At 39.9% G+C, this 13,912-nt stretch overlaps 1 protein-coding gene across 2 annotated transcripts in view; it reads left to right on the forward strand.

The window, feature by feature from the left end:
• The window catches only part of LGR5 (leucine rich repeat containing G protein-coupled receptor 5), a 119,552-nt gene extending 105,640 nt beyond the window's left edge, over positions 1-13,912 (forward strand). Inside the window, exons 12-18 of one of the 2 annotated variants that reach the window (XM_060025241.2) lie at positions 3,023-3,088; positions 4,247-4,318; positions 7,476-7,547; positions 8,372-8,497; positions 9,538-9,683; positions 11,298-11,465; positions 12,683-13,912. In XM_060025241.2, the coding sequence (XP_059881224.1) occupies positions 3,023-3,088; positions 4,247-4,318; positions 7,476-7,547; positions 8,372-8,497; positions 9,538-9,683; positions 11,298-11,465; positions 12,683-13,770 (1,738 nt within the window). In that variant the 3' untranslated portion in view covers positions 13,771-13,912. The remainder of the gene's footprint in view (positions 1-3,022; positions 3,089-4,246; positions 4,319-7,475; positions 7,548-8,371; positions 8,498-9,537; positions 9,684-11,297; positions 11,466-12,682) is intronic. The other variant, XM_060025242.2, reaches the window with a different exon arrangement.

Raw genomic sequence — 13,912 nt, forward strand, 5'->3', positions numbered from 1 at the left:
ATAAAATTATCAGACCCACACAGACCTTGATAAAGGCAACCAAGCATTCTTCCGGTATAGTTGCTGGTGCCATGTTCTAATGTTTCATCTAATGGCTAAACAGCTTGCATATGTTATTTCTGTTGACTTGGGGCTTTTTTCCTCTGCCCTTCCCACATTTTACAAAAAGTAGTTTATAGGAATTGGGAGAGCCTTGTTCTGACCTTCCATGTTCAGCCTCCCCCCTCAACGCCCTGTGATCACCTTCTCAAGCAGTGCTGGGATGTAGTGAAAGCACCCTTAGTCTCTCGCATGGCTCTGTTCTCACATGGCAGACTTCTGCGGCAGTCGAACGCCTGTGATTCCACCACAAGCTTTCCGGAGTAACAGAACTACAAGCAGCTCTACAAATGTCAAGTGGAAGAATGGGAACGTTCTTCAGTGATTCTGCCTTCCCCTCTCCCCAGCCCGCTACGTCACATTCAGGCCGCAGTTGCTCAGTGATAGGAGTTGCAATAAACCACATAACAGCCTTAAAGTGAGTCGTTCATGTATAAAGGAAGGGGATTAAGAACAAGTCTCCTCTTCCTCACCTCGTATGTCCCTAGAAGGTATAGATACAGGTGAGGAAAGAGAGAATTAGGGAAGTAAAGTACATCTGTCAAAATCACACTGCAAGAAAGTAGCAGAGTTCGAATTCAAATGCAGATGGTTTGATTGAATAACTGGGAGAACAAGTATAGACACCAGGTGGTGGAAATCTCAGGAGCCGTCTTCGAATTCTGCCCACCACACCAAGAATAAGCATAATTATCCTCATTTCTTCAGGAAGCTGGCTCAGTAACATGACCAGGATTTCACATACTGTAACTAATAAATAGGGAGCCAGTATTTATATCGCATCTGTCTCCAGTATGTCACACAGCGAACGGTAAACCACCCGGGTCTAAAGCTGCACACACCGAGGCTGACTGGCGAACTGATTAAGAGCAGAAGCTCTGGGGTCTATTTTTCTGGTTCAAATCCGGCCTCTATGCTATCACAGTATCTTGAGCGAGTTATTTATCCCTTCTGGGGCTCCATTTCCCAGCCTATAAAATAAGAGATGTAGCCACTTCCTTCAGGGGATCGTCATGAGGACGCAATAAGTTACTACACGTCAGACACTTATACCAGCACCTGGAGCACTGCAAACTCTTCGACCATGTTAGCTCTTATCATCGTCTTTCTCGCTTCCTTTACACCATTATTCTTTCCTGGAGTGGAAACCTAGAAAGGCCTGAAAGACAGCAACTGCATTAATGGCAGTGTCCGGCCATTTTCAAAGCACATCAACCTGTAGCGTTGATTTGCTCTTCACAACAACCCTGCAAGATCAGCAAAGCAAGTATCTTCTCATTAAAGAAGAGAATTGAAAAAGACATCAGTGCTTCATCCAGCATATCAACGAAGTAGAATTAAAGTTGATAGTAGAACCCGGGGTCATGACATTTACTCCACTCTGCTTTCTGTTCTGGAAGTACAGGTCTGAGAGCTCTCTTCCTTTGGCTGCGTCATCCACTGAGTAGCTGTTACATGAGGCAATGTCACTGTACATGACTGATTTTGCCTCCAAGTTGCTTCTTCTCCATGGGAATGACTTGACTGTGTGTGGCTTTCCCCACTTACTAGCTGGTGATCTTAGTCTTTGCTTTGTATGGGAATCAACACAAATGTTTCCTTCATAAGGTGACCACAAAGATTAAATGAAATAATTCAGGTCAAGCTGTAAACACAGTGTCTATATATAAGAAGTGCTTGATCAATGCTAGCCATGAAAATCATTAGGTAATAGGTAGGAAGGTGGTGACACTGTGTCTTTATGTAGAAGAAGGTTTCATGTACCCTCTACTAAGAATTACACAGGAAGGATTGTTCCCCTTGCTGTCTGTGGAAATGAGTGTACCAGATTATTATCAGCTTTGATAATATGTGTGTCCATTTTATCACATTCACTACTTTCCAAAAATACACACCATATTGTTAATCGGCTGTATTTGTGCATAGGTGTGGGGCATTTTTGTTTTGTTTTGGTTCGGTTTGGTTTGGTTTGGTTTGGTCTTTCAAATCTCTAGTGTAAACTACAAATTTGTGTTTGCACACAGCTTTATCTGAATTATTCATGTGTAGTAAATTGAACTGTATTTCTACTTAAGTTCTATTTATTCAATAAATGTAAGATAAAGTGATCAATTTCAAAAATAAAGTAATTTAAAACCCTCTCAGAAAACAATATGGATTTTTCAGTTGCATAGTGGTGATCTGGTTTTAAGAATTAGAATCAGGCATGAAAGTGAGTTAGTTGATTAACTGATAACTTTTAAAACATGAGGCAAGATTTTTATATATATATATATATATATATGTATGTATATATATATATATATATCTGTTACTTTATCTACCAGCTTTCTTTTTTTAAGCTTTCTGCAAATTACCATGGCTTGTTTCAGATTAGTTATATTATACTATAAATATGTCCAGATGTTTTTGTTATTCTGTAATTTGTTGAGTTTGGGCTGAAGACTTTCTTAGATTCTTTTTCCCCCCTTGTAATGATTGATTTCAAAGTTAGTGCTATGTTTTGAATTGTTGTTGGGATTCTTTTTCTGTTGATTAGAAAAGAACCAACAATGATTCTCTCAACTGCACAGATACAGCAGCTCTTAGAAACAGAGGCACAATTATTTAATTTAATTTGTACTCATTTCTGTAAGATAATAGCTAGAACATTGTAGATCATCACTAACAAAACATAAATAAATTCATTAAGTAAATTATTTAAATCAATTAAAGAAGTATAACAGTTACATTTCAGTTGACATCTGAATCTACTGCTTAATCTAATAATGCCTATGACTACCTGCTGCACATCAGGGCTGGGGAAAAGTTCATAGTCTGCCTTTGGGAGCTAGATCATGGTGGAGGGGAAAAGAGAGCAAAGCATGTTTCCTTACAATTAATATGTAACAGATTTTTCCCTTTTGTACCTTCTGTTTTTCAGAGATCTATCTTATAACCTGCTAGAAGATTTACCCAGTTTTTCAGTCTGCCGAAAGCTTCAGAAAATGTATGTCTGTAAGAGTCTCTAAGTCACCAAGCGCAAACCAAGAGCCAAAACTCACATTTCCAGGGGTCATTGGTTTGCTTACCCTGTGGTTCACTGGGGAGACATGTGATGCTTTCCCTTCTTACACACAGGAGCTGTGACTGTATAGGATGTCTGTAAAGTTGGGAGACATAGACGATATTATTTTACCATGCATTATACTATAAGTAAGGCATTTAGTATGTTGTGGGTTTTTTTTTTTTTCCTAACCTGGTATAGTAATGAACTGGGTTTATTTGAGCTTTGGAACTTTTTTGAACTTACACCTCCAATGAGTGGCATTATTTTTGTTTTGTTTTGTTTTTTTTCCTGAACACAAGTGAGGCTCATATGCATGGCATTACGTTTTAATATGGGGGTACTTTTGTTGGTATGTTTGCTTCACAATAGTAACCTTCATGGGAATTCCCTGGCGGTCCAGTGGTTAGGACTTGGCACTTTCACTGCGGGGGCCCAGGTTTGATCCCTGGTCTGGGAACTAAGATCCGGCAAGCCGTGCTTGCGGCCAAAAAAAATTTCCATTCTAAACCACAATAGTAAGCTTCAGAAGAGGTGCCGTATTAGTCGTATTTCAGGTGCCATTGATGCTACTTATGCATGAAACATTTTAGAATTCCTCTCTGAAAATTGCCTCCTCCATAAAACATCAGCGTTGTTGCTTTATAGTCATGCTTTGGTTTTGGTCAAAACAATACTAACCATCTATCCTTTTCTGCTTAATTCTTCTCCGAATGCCTTTGGGCGAGGAAGGGAGGGGAAAAAAAATCCACCTTGAAAGGTAACGACTTGACACTCCTGAAGACCCTCCAAGGATATAAGAAAGACTCAGAGGGCAGAGAGAGGCATCCTCAAGGTGTTTGAATGATGTTGGCATTTGGAATATAGCTTCAGATTCACCCAAAGGGAAGAGCGGCTTTGAAGGAGAGGCAATACTTTTTTATGTGGTTACATTGCAGTGTTCTTTTTTAAACAAAAAGAAATTTTTCTCAGTGTCACTCGGTAGTCGTAGTTCATGTGTTCCTGTGACTGAGGGCAGGTGACCCCTCTGTAAAAGTTCTCTGAAGACTAATCTTTGAAACCTGTGGCTCTGAAATGAATCTTTGGAACCTGTCATTTCAGAGACCTGCGACATAATGAAATGTGTGAAATTCGAGCCAACACCTTCCAGCAGTTGTTTAGCCTCCGCTCTCTGTGAGTACTCCCTCTCGGCAGCTTCCCCAACATCGAGCACTTTTTATCTCTTTTGGGTCTTCCCCTAATATTTTCTTTTCACTGTATACTTGTACTGTTGGGCCTTTGTGCATGTATCTGCTCGGAGAAGGCAAATATTTTGCTCATGATCATTTCCAGGAACAGGTTCAAAAGCAGTAAATTTGCAATCTGCCCTCTGCCAGTCAGCAGACATGAAACTCTGATAAAGGGGAAGGAGGCCAAGCTATTGAACTGCCTACAAAATGTGTTTCTGTTCCTAGCTGGGAATTGGCGGAGATTGTTCTGCCTGCAAAACCGGGGTGACCACACAGTTCTTCCTGCCTGTTTTTCTCTCCTGGTCAAACAGTTTTTCAATGTGAGTCTCTCTAAGTGCTTAAGAATCACCTGGAGGTGACTGTAAAAAATGCAGAGTCCAGGTTCTCACTTGCCTCATGAGTTAGACGCTCTGGAGTAGGGCCTGAGAATCGGCATTTTAACAAGTACACTAAGGTTTAAGCACAACTGTCCTGGAAAATGCTTCTGTTGCTCAGATGACTAAGATTTGTAAATATTAAATTCCATTTTATGATTGAAAATACCATATATTTGACATATATTATAGATATTAATATATTATGTAAATGTATAATATATTTTAATATATACTATAATAGATTATTATATATATTAATATATATTGAAAATACCATAAATACCGCTCCACTCTGATGTGCTTTGCACATTCTGTGCTACAGGACTCAACAGTCAGCACTGACATCAGGTAGACCACACACTACCTGAAAATACCATATATTAACCATAAGTTTAAAAAAAACGGTAACAGGTTTTTTGTTCATGACAGATTTTTTTCCATCCCGAAACTGGATTTCAGTGTAATTTTGGTGAACGATGACAATATGTAATGTTTAAACTGCAGGATGTTGTTAAAAACCCTTTCTTTCCTAAAGTTTTTCTTAACATTTAAGAGACTATACCTTCATAAAATAATACCATTCCTCAAAACATTTTAAATTCACCTTGGAGAATCAGTTTCTCCCAGAAATTCACTTTGAAAATCATCTTGCTCTGAATTTAATTGTGTTGCCCTTTCCTTACTTTTGGTCTAAAATCGGCTTGTGAGTTCTTTAACTTTTTAAAATAAATGTGAAACAAAGATATTGTACATTACCTACTTTTATTACCTGCCTTGTTCACCAGGTTGGAGTTCTGGCTCTTTCCAAAAGTTAGTTCTTTTTCAAATATATCAAAGGTTGATATATTTGATAACACTGTGTTGTACAATTGAAATTTGCTAAGAGAGTAGAATTTAAATATTCTTCACCAAAGACCCATGGAATCACTCTCCTAGATCACTGTCATCACCCTCCTTACCGGACTTTCCACCATCAGTCTTTACCCATTCATCTCATTCTCCAAAGAGAATTTTTCTTAAGTAGAAATTGAATCATGTTACTTCCCTGCTTCAAAAATCTTCTGTTATTCCCCTATTGTCTTCAATACCAAAACCAAACTTCCAAGCACCATCCTTCAGAATCTGATTCCAACCCCCTGGAACACCTTCATCTCTCACCCACCAGTTCCCAGTCCCTTGACACATGGACCATTGTTTCTCCTGGTCCTGTCGCCCATTGGATTCCTCCCCACTCTTAACTTGCCCCTGTCCATCCCATAAGAACAACATCTCCTGTCTCTGAGCCCTCTCCACTCTGATGTGCTTTGCACATTCTCTGCTACAGGACTCAGCACTCAGCACCGCCATCAGGTACACCACGCCCTACCTGAAAACGACAAGAATTTTTTCATCTTCTTATCCCCAGCATCTAGTGCAGATGGCAGGGCTTGCAACCCTCACTGGACACGTATTTGATGAGCAGCTCAACAGAAGACAGTCTCCTGCCCAATTCCCATTTGTAGCTTTCCCACTCCTTCCATGCCATTCCTTCCCCTTGTTAGCTGGAATTTTCTTTTGTTCTGCCATCGATGAAAGGAGAAAACTAAAAAGGCTTCCAGTTTTCCCCAGTTCAGGGGCCTTTCAAATGAGAATGTAAATGTTCTGTGAATATCACTTATCCTAAGTAACTCAGGGGGCCCAACACCATGAATAAATTACTTTTCTGTGCTAGAGAAAAGTTGACAGTGATCACTTTCAGTTTCCTCAAATGTCTACACTTTAGTTCCCTTCTGAGTTATGAATTTTAAAAATACGAATTTTAAGTTCATTGCTTTTTCTAAAATGTGAAATTTCTTATTCCTGTAAAATTATCTACATTGCATTACATATATGTCTGTGGAGGGAAGGGGTGAGTGAATTTTATTTCTCAATAAATTGTAGATTTTGTTATCAAAGGCTTTTATTTCTAACATATGCTAGCCCCTCTCTTCTTCATTTCCCAGTTAAGAATTAAATGTCCAGGGGCTTCCCTGGTGGCGCAATGGTTGAGAGTCCACCTGCTGATGCAGGGGACACGAGTTCGTGCCCCGGTCCGGGAAGATCCCACATGCCGCGGAGCGGCTGGGCCCGTGAGCCATGGCCGCCGCGCCTGCGCGTCCGGAGCGTGTGCTCCGCAACGGGAGAGGCCACAACAGTGAGAGGCCCGCCTACCGCAAAAAAAAAAAAAAAGAATTAAATGTCCATTCTCTTCATTGGGAATTTTTTTTTAAAGTATCTCTGTGTTTCTCTTAAGGCCTGACATACATGGACAATGTACACAAATTTTTGTTGAGTTTCATTACATATCCGGGGACATTTTATAACTTAAAATTTACTTGCCTGTCAGAGGAAGAGCCTCAGAAGTTCCTGTCTCTTCCAATTCCCTGACCCCTACTCATCTTAGAAATGCCCTAATAAAATTTTACAACCATGTTAAAGTCAACTTTTTAGCAAGAAAAGAGTAAAATCTAAAGTCTCCACCTGAAGGATTTTCCTGGATTGATTTAAACAAGGTTGCTTTAAAATTCTCTCTTTCATCATTTTATACTATTAATATCTGCCTCTGAAAGATGATTTGATAAGTTAATTGCTCCTGTCCTGAATGGAAATTACATTTTGTTAGAAGAATGAATATATATGGTAAAACTTCACACAGTCTTCTTTTATATAATCCTCTCACTTGGCTTTTTTTTTTTTTTTTTATAGGAATTTAGCTTGGAACAAAATTGCCATTATTCACCCCAATGCATTTTCCACTTTGCCATCTCTAAGAAAGCTGTGAGTATTTCATGACTTGTTTATGGCATGTCTTTTAATAATTGGGCCCCATCTGATTAATCAAAAATGTTGGTTTTGCTGAAAAAGCCCGAGTACACAGAATGCCCAGCCCTCAGTGTCTCCTGCACTGGAGCTGGATCACATCAGAAAGGAGCACCCCACTTCCCACCCCCACCCCTCCAAGGCCATGTGCGTCCTTATGTGGATAAATGACGATCTGGGTAACAGCTGGTTCTGGTGATTGAGGTGAAATTTTCCATTTTTGCTGAGCCATCAGGTGGAATGGACTAAGTAATCAGTTCAGTTCTAAAGGTCTTTCATTTTACAGTTTGCCATCCTGACTAACAGAAAATCTTCCTGTCCATTTTTTCCCTCCCTTTCCATCTCTTGCTCTTTCCTCTCCCTCTCTCCTGTGTCTCAGAGACAAAGAAGGAACTGGTCAGACAGAAGTTATGGCGAGAAGGAAGAAAATAAACCCCCAACAATGTTTTCCCCCTCACCCCTAACTTGATCTAGTCAGCACCACTTTTCAAATTATGTGTAGCACCCTCCACTTGATTTTCGATGTCCCCATCTGGCAGAATTAAGCTGAATGTAGAAATTACAATTTGGGTGTGATTAAAACATTTTTCTCCTGCAATTCTGATGGTAAATAGAAGAGTTGTTCAGGAGCTAAAACCAAAATGGTTCCTTTTACCATTAAGAGGAAGGACCCTGCTTAGAAGTTTTTATGGAGCAGTTTAATCATCTTTAGGTTGCTTTTTTAACATAATCGTTTTATGCTAACACAGACTAAAAGCCAATTGTTGTTTGATGTTTTGCAGGGACCTATCATCCAACCGCCTGTCGTCTTTTCCTGTAACTGGGTTACATGGTTTAACTCACTTAAAATTAACAGGAAATCATGCCTTACAGAGCTTGATATCATCTGAAAACTTTCCAGAACTCAAGTGAGTTTGTCATTAAAACTAATAGGATACATTTGTGGTCATGTGAAACAATAGATGTGTTATAGTGGTTTTCAAAATTTATGGGACTCTTTTGAATTGCATTTCATGCCTTCAAGTCCCCCACCCCTGGGGCATTGTTAGGACAAGCCCTGGAGTGGGAGAACGTGTCTTCCTGACCACACTTCCTTCCTTCTTCAAAGATGCCTCCTGGAACCACAGAGTTCATGGAAAGAGTTTGAAAACCATTGATCCGTGAGATACAAACTAGGACATGTAATTAAATAACATTATAACATAATTGTACTCCTGTTGACATGTTTAAATTCGTCTTGCTTATGTATATGTTCTAATAAAATGTACTAAATTAATATTTGTTTGAGGAAGTAATGCTCTTTAAAACCTGTTACACTTATTAGCGATAAAGTCCCTTGAAAGATTTTATATATATATGTATATACACATATATATATGTATATACACATATATATATTCTGTATATATATTAAACCACAGTACTTTTTACATACTTTAAAACCATAACCCCAAAAGAGAGTTTAGAAAATAAAAGAGAGGAAAAAATGTCTACAGATACCCTTAAACAAAGTTTTATGTTATTTCCTTCCAGATTTTGTTTCCAATGTATTTTTAATTGTTAGAATCACAGTACGTATACAAACTTATATCACCTTTTTGTCACTTTACGTTATGTCATACCATAAGCACTTTTTAATGGTGTTACAATTTTCCTAACAGTCATTTTTTAGTGTTTTTATTATGGAAATTTTCAAACTCAAAAGTAGAGAAAATAATATATCCATCACTCAGCCTCAGCAACTGTCAACATTTCATGGCAATAATTTTTAATAACTCCGTTGTTATGAATAGCACTGTAATCAACATCTTTATGCACATAGTTAATATTTTAGATTACTTATTAAGGCTAAGATCCACAGGCAGAATTATTAAGTGAAAGATGAGCACTGTATTTAACAATCTATTTCTTTAAGTGTGTGTTTTTGTTTGGTTTTGTTCATTCAAAGGGTTATAGAAATGCCTTATGCATATCAGTGCTGTGCATTTGGAGTATGTGAAAATGTCTATAAAATTTCTAATCAATGGAATAAAGGCGACAACAGCAGTGCAGATGACCTTCATAAGAAAGATGCTGGAATGTTTCAAGTTCAAGGTAAGAGCTGCTATGTCACTGTGATGAAATTGTGTCTGAACGGGGCTTGAAAAGTCATCGAGCAGATCATCTGAACTCCAAACAAGTCCCTATGTGATCACCCCAGCAAGTTGAGGATCAATCCCACTTTTTAAAGATTCTTAGAGAAAGAGAAAATTCCTTTAGGATTCATTCTAAAAAGTCATCTTTTCTCTAAGGGATTTCTTAATACTTATATTTACAATTAGATCCCTTTTAGCACATATTGTCCTCAGGGGTAAATATTAAAATTGATTATCAATATTTTCATAAACTTTTTTGAGGGCCTTATCCCTGTGGATAACTTTTTCAAACATGCTTCTGCGCTTTTTTCTCCAGAAAATACAATCTATTTTTATTCTTAAACCCCAGTGGGGAATGGAGGATATAGACATTTTAGATGCCTCCATATTTCAGCAGAAGGGCTTAAGAATCCAACTTCTTATCCAACTAATCCTAAAACATTCTTCCCCACCTACACCCCACAAAGGCTAGCTGTCAGGAAAGTGAAATGAAATAATGTCTGTAAAGCACTTGGCTTTCCTTGAAGCAAGACCTGACTTAAATAGACAACAATGTACCTCAAACCACACCTGTGGTAATGAGGCAGTGCTCTGGGCAGCCCCCAATTTCCTTTCCCTGCCAACCTTGCAAGTTTGCACAGAGTCTAAATAGACTGGCTTTTCTTCCTTTGGGTCTTAATGATTTGTTGATTCCCAAGCAAGTACGATTCAGTCTGTCTGCACATTATCTTAACTTTTCTTCCTGCACACAGACCTGATTAAGGAGCTGATATTATAGCCCTTGGCTTTTTTATTTTAGGCTACAGCACATGTCTTGCTCTTGTTCTTGCTTTCATTTTTGCTTTTTCTGCCTCACCCACCCTAATTTCTACTATATTTATTCAACCCTCCCCCCCAAAAAATAAACAATTAGAGTGTCTACTGTGTGCCAGGCACTGTTCTATGCCCTAGAGGCACACAATGAACGAGAGAGACAAGGTTCTTCGTGGAGTTTATTTTCAAGGACAACGATTTAAAACCCTGGTCCATATATTGTAATCACACAGAAGCTTTTAAAAAACACTGGTGCCCAAACCTCAGCCCAGACCAATTAAATCAGTAAGTGTGTTAGATCACAAAACTCCTGTTTCATGGATAGCTAATCCAAGCACCAGTTACTTGATTTGTCCTCTGTTAAGCAGAATTCCCCAGAAAGATTGAAACTTACTAATTCTCCCTCTTGTACTCAGAGAACACAGCTCAGAACATTTGCACTATAGCTATCTAAGTGTTAGAAAATTGGATAAAGTGGTTCTTCCACTGAATGGAGAGGCCCACGCTCTCTCTCTAATTTAGGTCAGTGCAATTTGGGGCCATCGTGAGCTCCAGGGAACAAGAACAGAATGAGAGAGCTTCGACGTTATGACAGGGAGTCCAGGGTTACTGTCCCTTGCCCCCAGTTCTGCTGAAATTCTGTCATATAGTAGCTTGAGTAGAACATCCCAAAGCAATTTTATAATAGACTTGCAAGAAAGCCCAGGGAAAAGTGGGATGTCTGACCCTCAGTTCCCTTTGTGACATTTCATGTCTCTAGGGCAATCCAGGACTCTCCTCCCTGGAAGTCGGCCCCTGAAAAGAGAGACAGAACTAATCATTCCAGAACTTCTCATTCCTGCAGATGAGCGTGATCTTGAAGATTTCCTGCTTGATTTTGAGGAAGACCTGAAAGCCCTTCATTCGGTGCAATGCTCACCTTCCCCAGGTGAGAAAGGCATCAGAACTGCTCAACAGCAGTACCCACCCTTAATTCTGAGGCCATCAGGGACATTTGGCTACACTTCAAGGCAAAATCTGTGCCATCTTTGCAGCTCATCAATATCCCACCCCATGGGGACCTTTAAAATACAAATGTTCGTTCCCTGGAGTTGGTCTCCATTCATAAATAGGATCTTTGTAGGAGACTTTTGATTCAGATTAATGGAAATGAAAGAACCAATCTTATAGTTAGAAGTATATGTAATTTTTAAAATAATATTAGCTATTTAGTCTGGTATGCAACAGTCTTGCTTCATGTAATCACTGATTTTTGACAGTGATTTCTTGTAAGTCTTCTCTAAATAGCTATTTGGTTAAAGCAAATAATAGTTTTAGAGATAAGTAAAAACTATATATATTATTCACTTAATTGTTTGTCCCATTCCCTGAAATAGGATAGGCCAGTTGGAAAAAAAAAAAAAAGACAGCTGGGGAGGGTTGATATTTCATTTTCAACAATTTGATGGTTCCTTGCACCTAAACGTCAAACGTCAATGTAAACCTAAGATGACATTCTCATGAAATGCACCTTCATACTTCCTCTTCTAACATCACTGAGTATTTCCCTAGGATTCTCCTTCCCTGTTTACAGAACCTTTTTTGAAGCATTCTGGACAAATATCATAAAACGCCCAGGAGGGACTTCCCTGGTGGTCCAGTGGTTAAGACTTCGCCTTCCAATGCAGGGGGTGCGGCTTCGATCCCTGGTCGGGGAGAAAAGATCCCACATGCCTCCAGACCAAAACAACAAAACAAAAAAAAAACAGAAGCAATATTGTAACAAACTCAAAAAAGACTTTAAATATGGTCCACATCAAACAAACAAACAAAAAAAAAACTTTATTAAAAAAAAAACAAAAACCAGAGATCTGACTTGTTACCTGGCCCTCACACTGCTGTATTTGGGTGACCTGAATCCAGTGATTTAAACTCCCTGGCTCCATTTCTCTGGGCATAGCTTGAAAATCTGGGCACCCGGTATATTCACCTTTATATTAAATAGTGGTTTAATAAAGTGGAGTATGCCATAAGGGAACTGTGTGTTACCATGGCTGTTACTGGTCTCTATCTCTTGGTGTCCTAACAAGAGAAACAAAGAGGTAATTTGGCAAAAGTTGTGAACCCTAATTTGATACCCAGTCTTTTTCTTCCTTGGACCTCTAGGCCCTTTCAAACTCTGCGAATACCTGTTCGGTAGCTGGCTGATCCGCATTGGAGTGTGGACCATAGCAGTTTTGGCCCTGACGTGTAATGCCCTGGTGACTTCAACCGTGTTCAGAGCCCCTCTGTACATTTCCTCCGTAAAACTGTTAATTGGGTTAATAGCCGTGGTGAACATGCTCACGGGGGTCTCCAGTGCTGTGCTGGCTGGCGTGGATGCCTTTACTTTTGGCAGCTTTGCGCAGCACGGTGCGTGGTGGGAGCAGGGGGTCGGCTGCCAGGTCGTCGGGTTTTTGTCCATTTTTGCTTCGGAATCCTCGGTTTTCCTGCTTACCCTGGCAGCCCTGGAGCGTGGGTTCTCTGTGAAATGCTCTGCAAAATTCGAAACGAAAACTCCTTTTTCCAGTCTGAAAGCAATCGTTGCGCTCTGCGCCATGCTGGCGGCGACCATCGCCGCGGTTCCTCTGCTGGGCGGCAGCGAGTACAGCGCCTCCCCGCTCTGCCTGCCGCTGCCCTTTGGGGAGCCCAGCGCCACAGGCTACATGGTGGCCCTCGTCTTGCTCAATTCCCTTTGCTTCCTCGTGATGACCATTGCCTACACCAAGCTCTACTGCAATTTGGAAAAGGGAGACCTGGAGAATATTTGGGACTGTTCTATGGTGAAGCACATTGCTCTGTTGCTCTTCACCAACTGTATCCTTTACTGCCCGGTGGCTTTCTTGTCCTTCTCCTCTCTACTGAACCTCACATTCATCAGCCCTGAAGTAATTAAGTTTATCCTTCTGGTGATTGTCCCCCTTCCTGCATGTCTCAATCCCCTTCTCTACATCCTCTTCAATCCTCATTTTAAGGAGGATCTGGGGAGCCTGGGAAAGCAAACCCACTTCTGGACAAGATCGAAACACACAAGCCTGATGTCTATTAACTCTGATGATGTTGAGAAACAGTCCTGTGACTCAACTCAGGCCTTGGTAACCTTCACCAGTGCCAGCAGAGCCTATGACCTGCCTTCCAATTCTGGGTCACCACCAGCTTATCCGATGACCGAAAGCTGTCATCTTTCATCTGTGGCATTTGTCCCATGTCTCTAATTAATATGTGAGAGAAAGTTTTCAAAAATTGAAAACCCAAAAATGTGAGGTTGAGTATATCAGAGCAGTAACTAAAAAGAGCTGAGTTGAAACTTGATTTAAAAAAAAAAAAAAAAAACCTCTCAGTGTCAAAAAGCTGATA

Source organism: Delphinus delphis, chromosome 11 (assembly GCF_949987515.2).
Source record: "Delphinus delphis chromosome 11, mDelDel1.2, whole genome shotgun sequence".
Classification (NCBI taxonomy): Eukaryota; Metazoa; Chordata; class Mammalia; order Artiodactyla; family Delphinidae; genus Delphinus; species Delphinus delphis.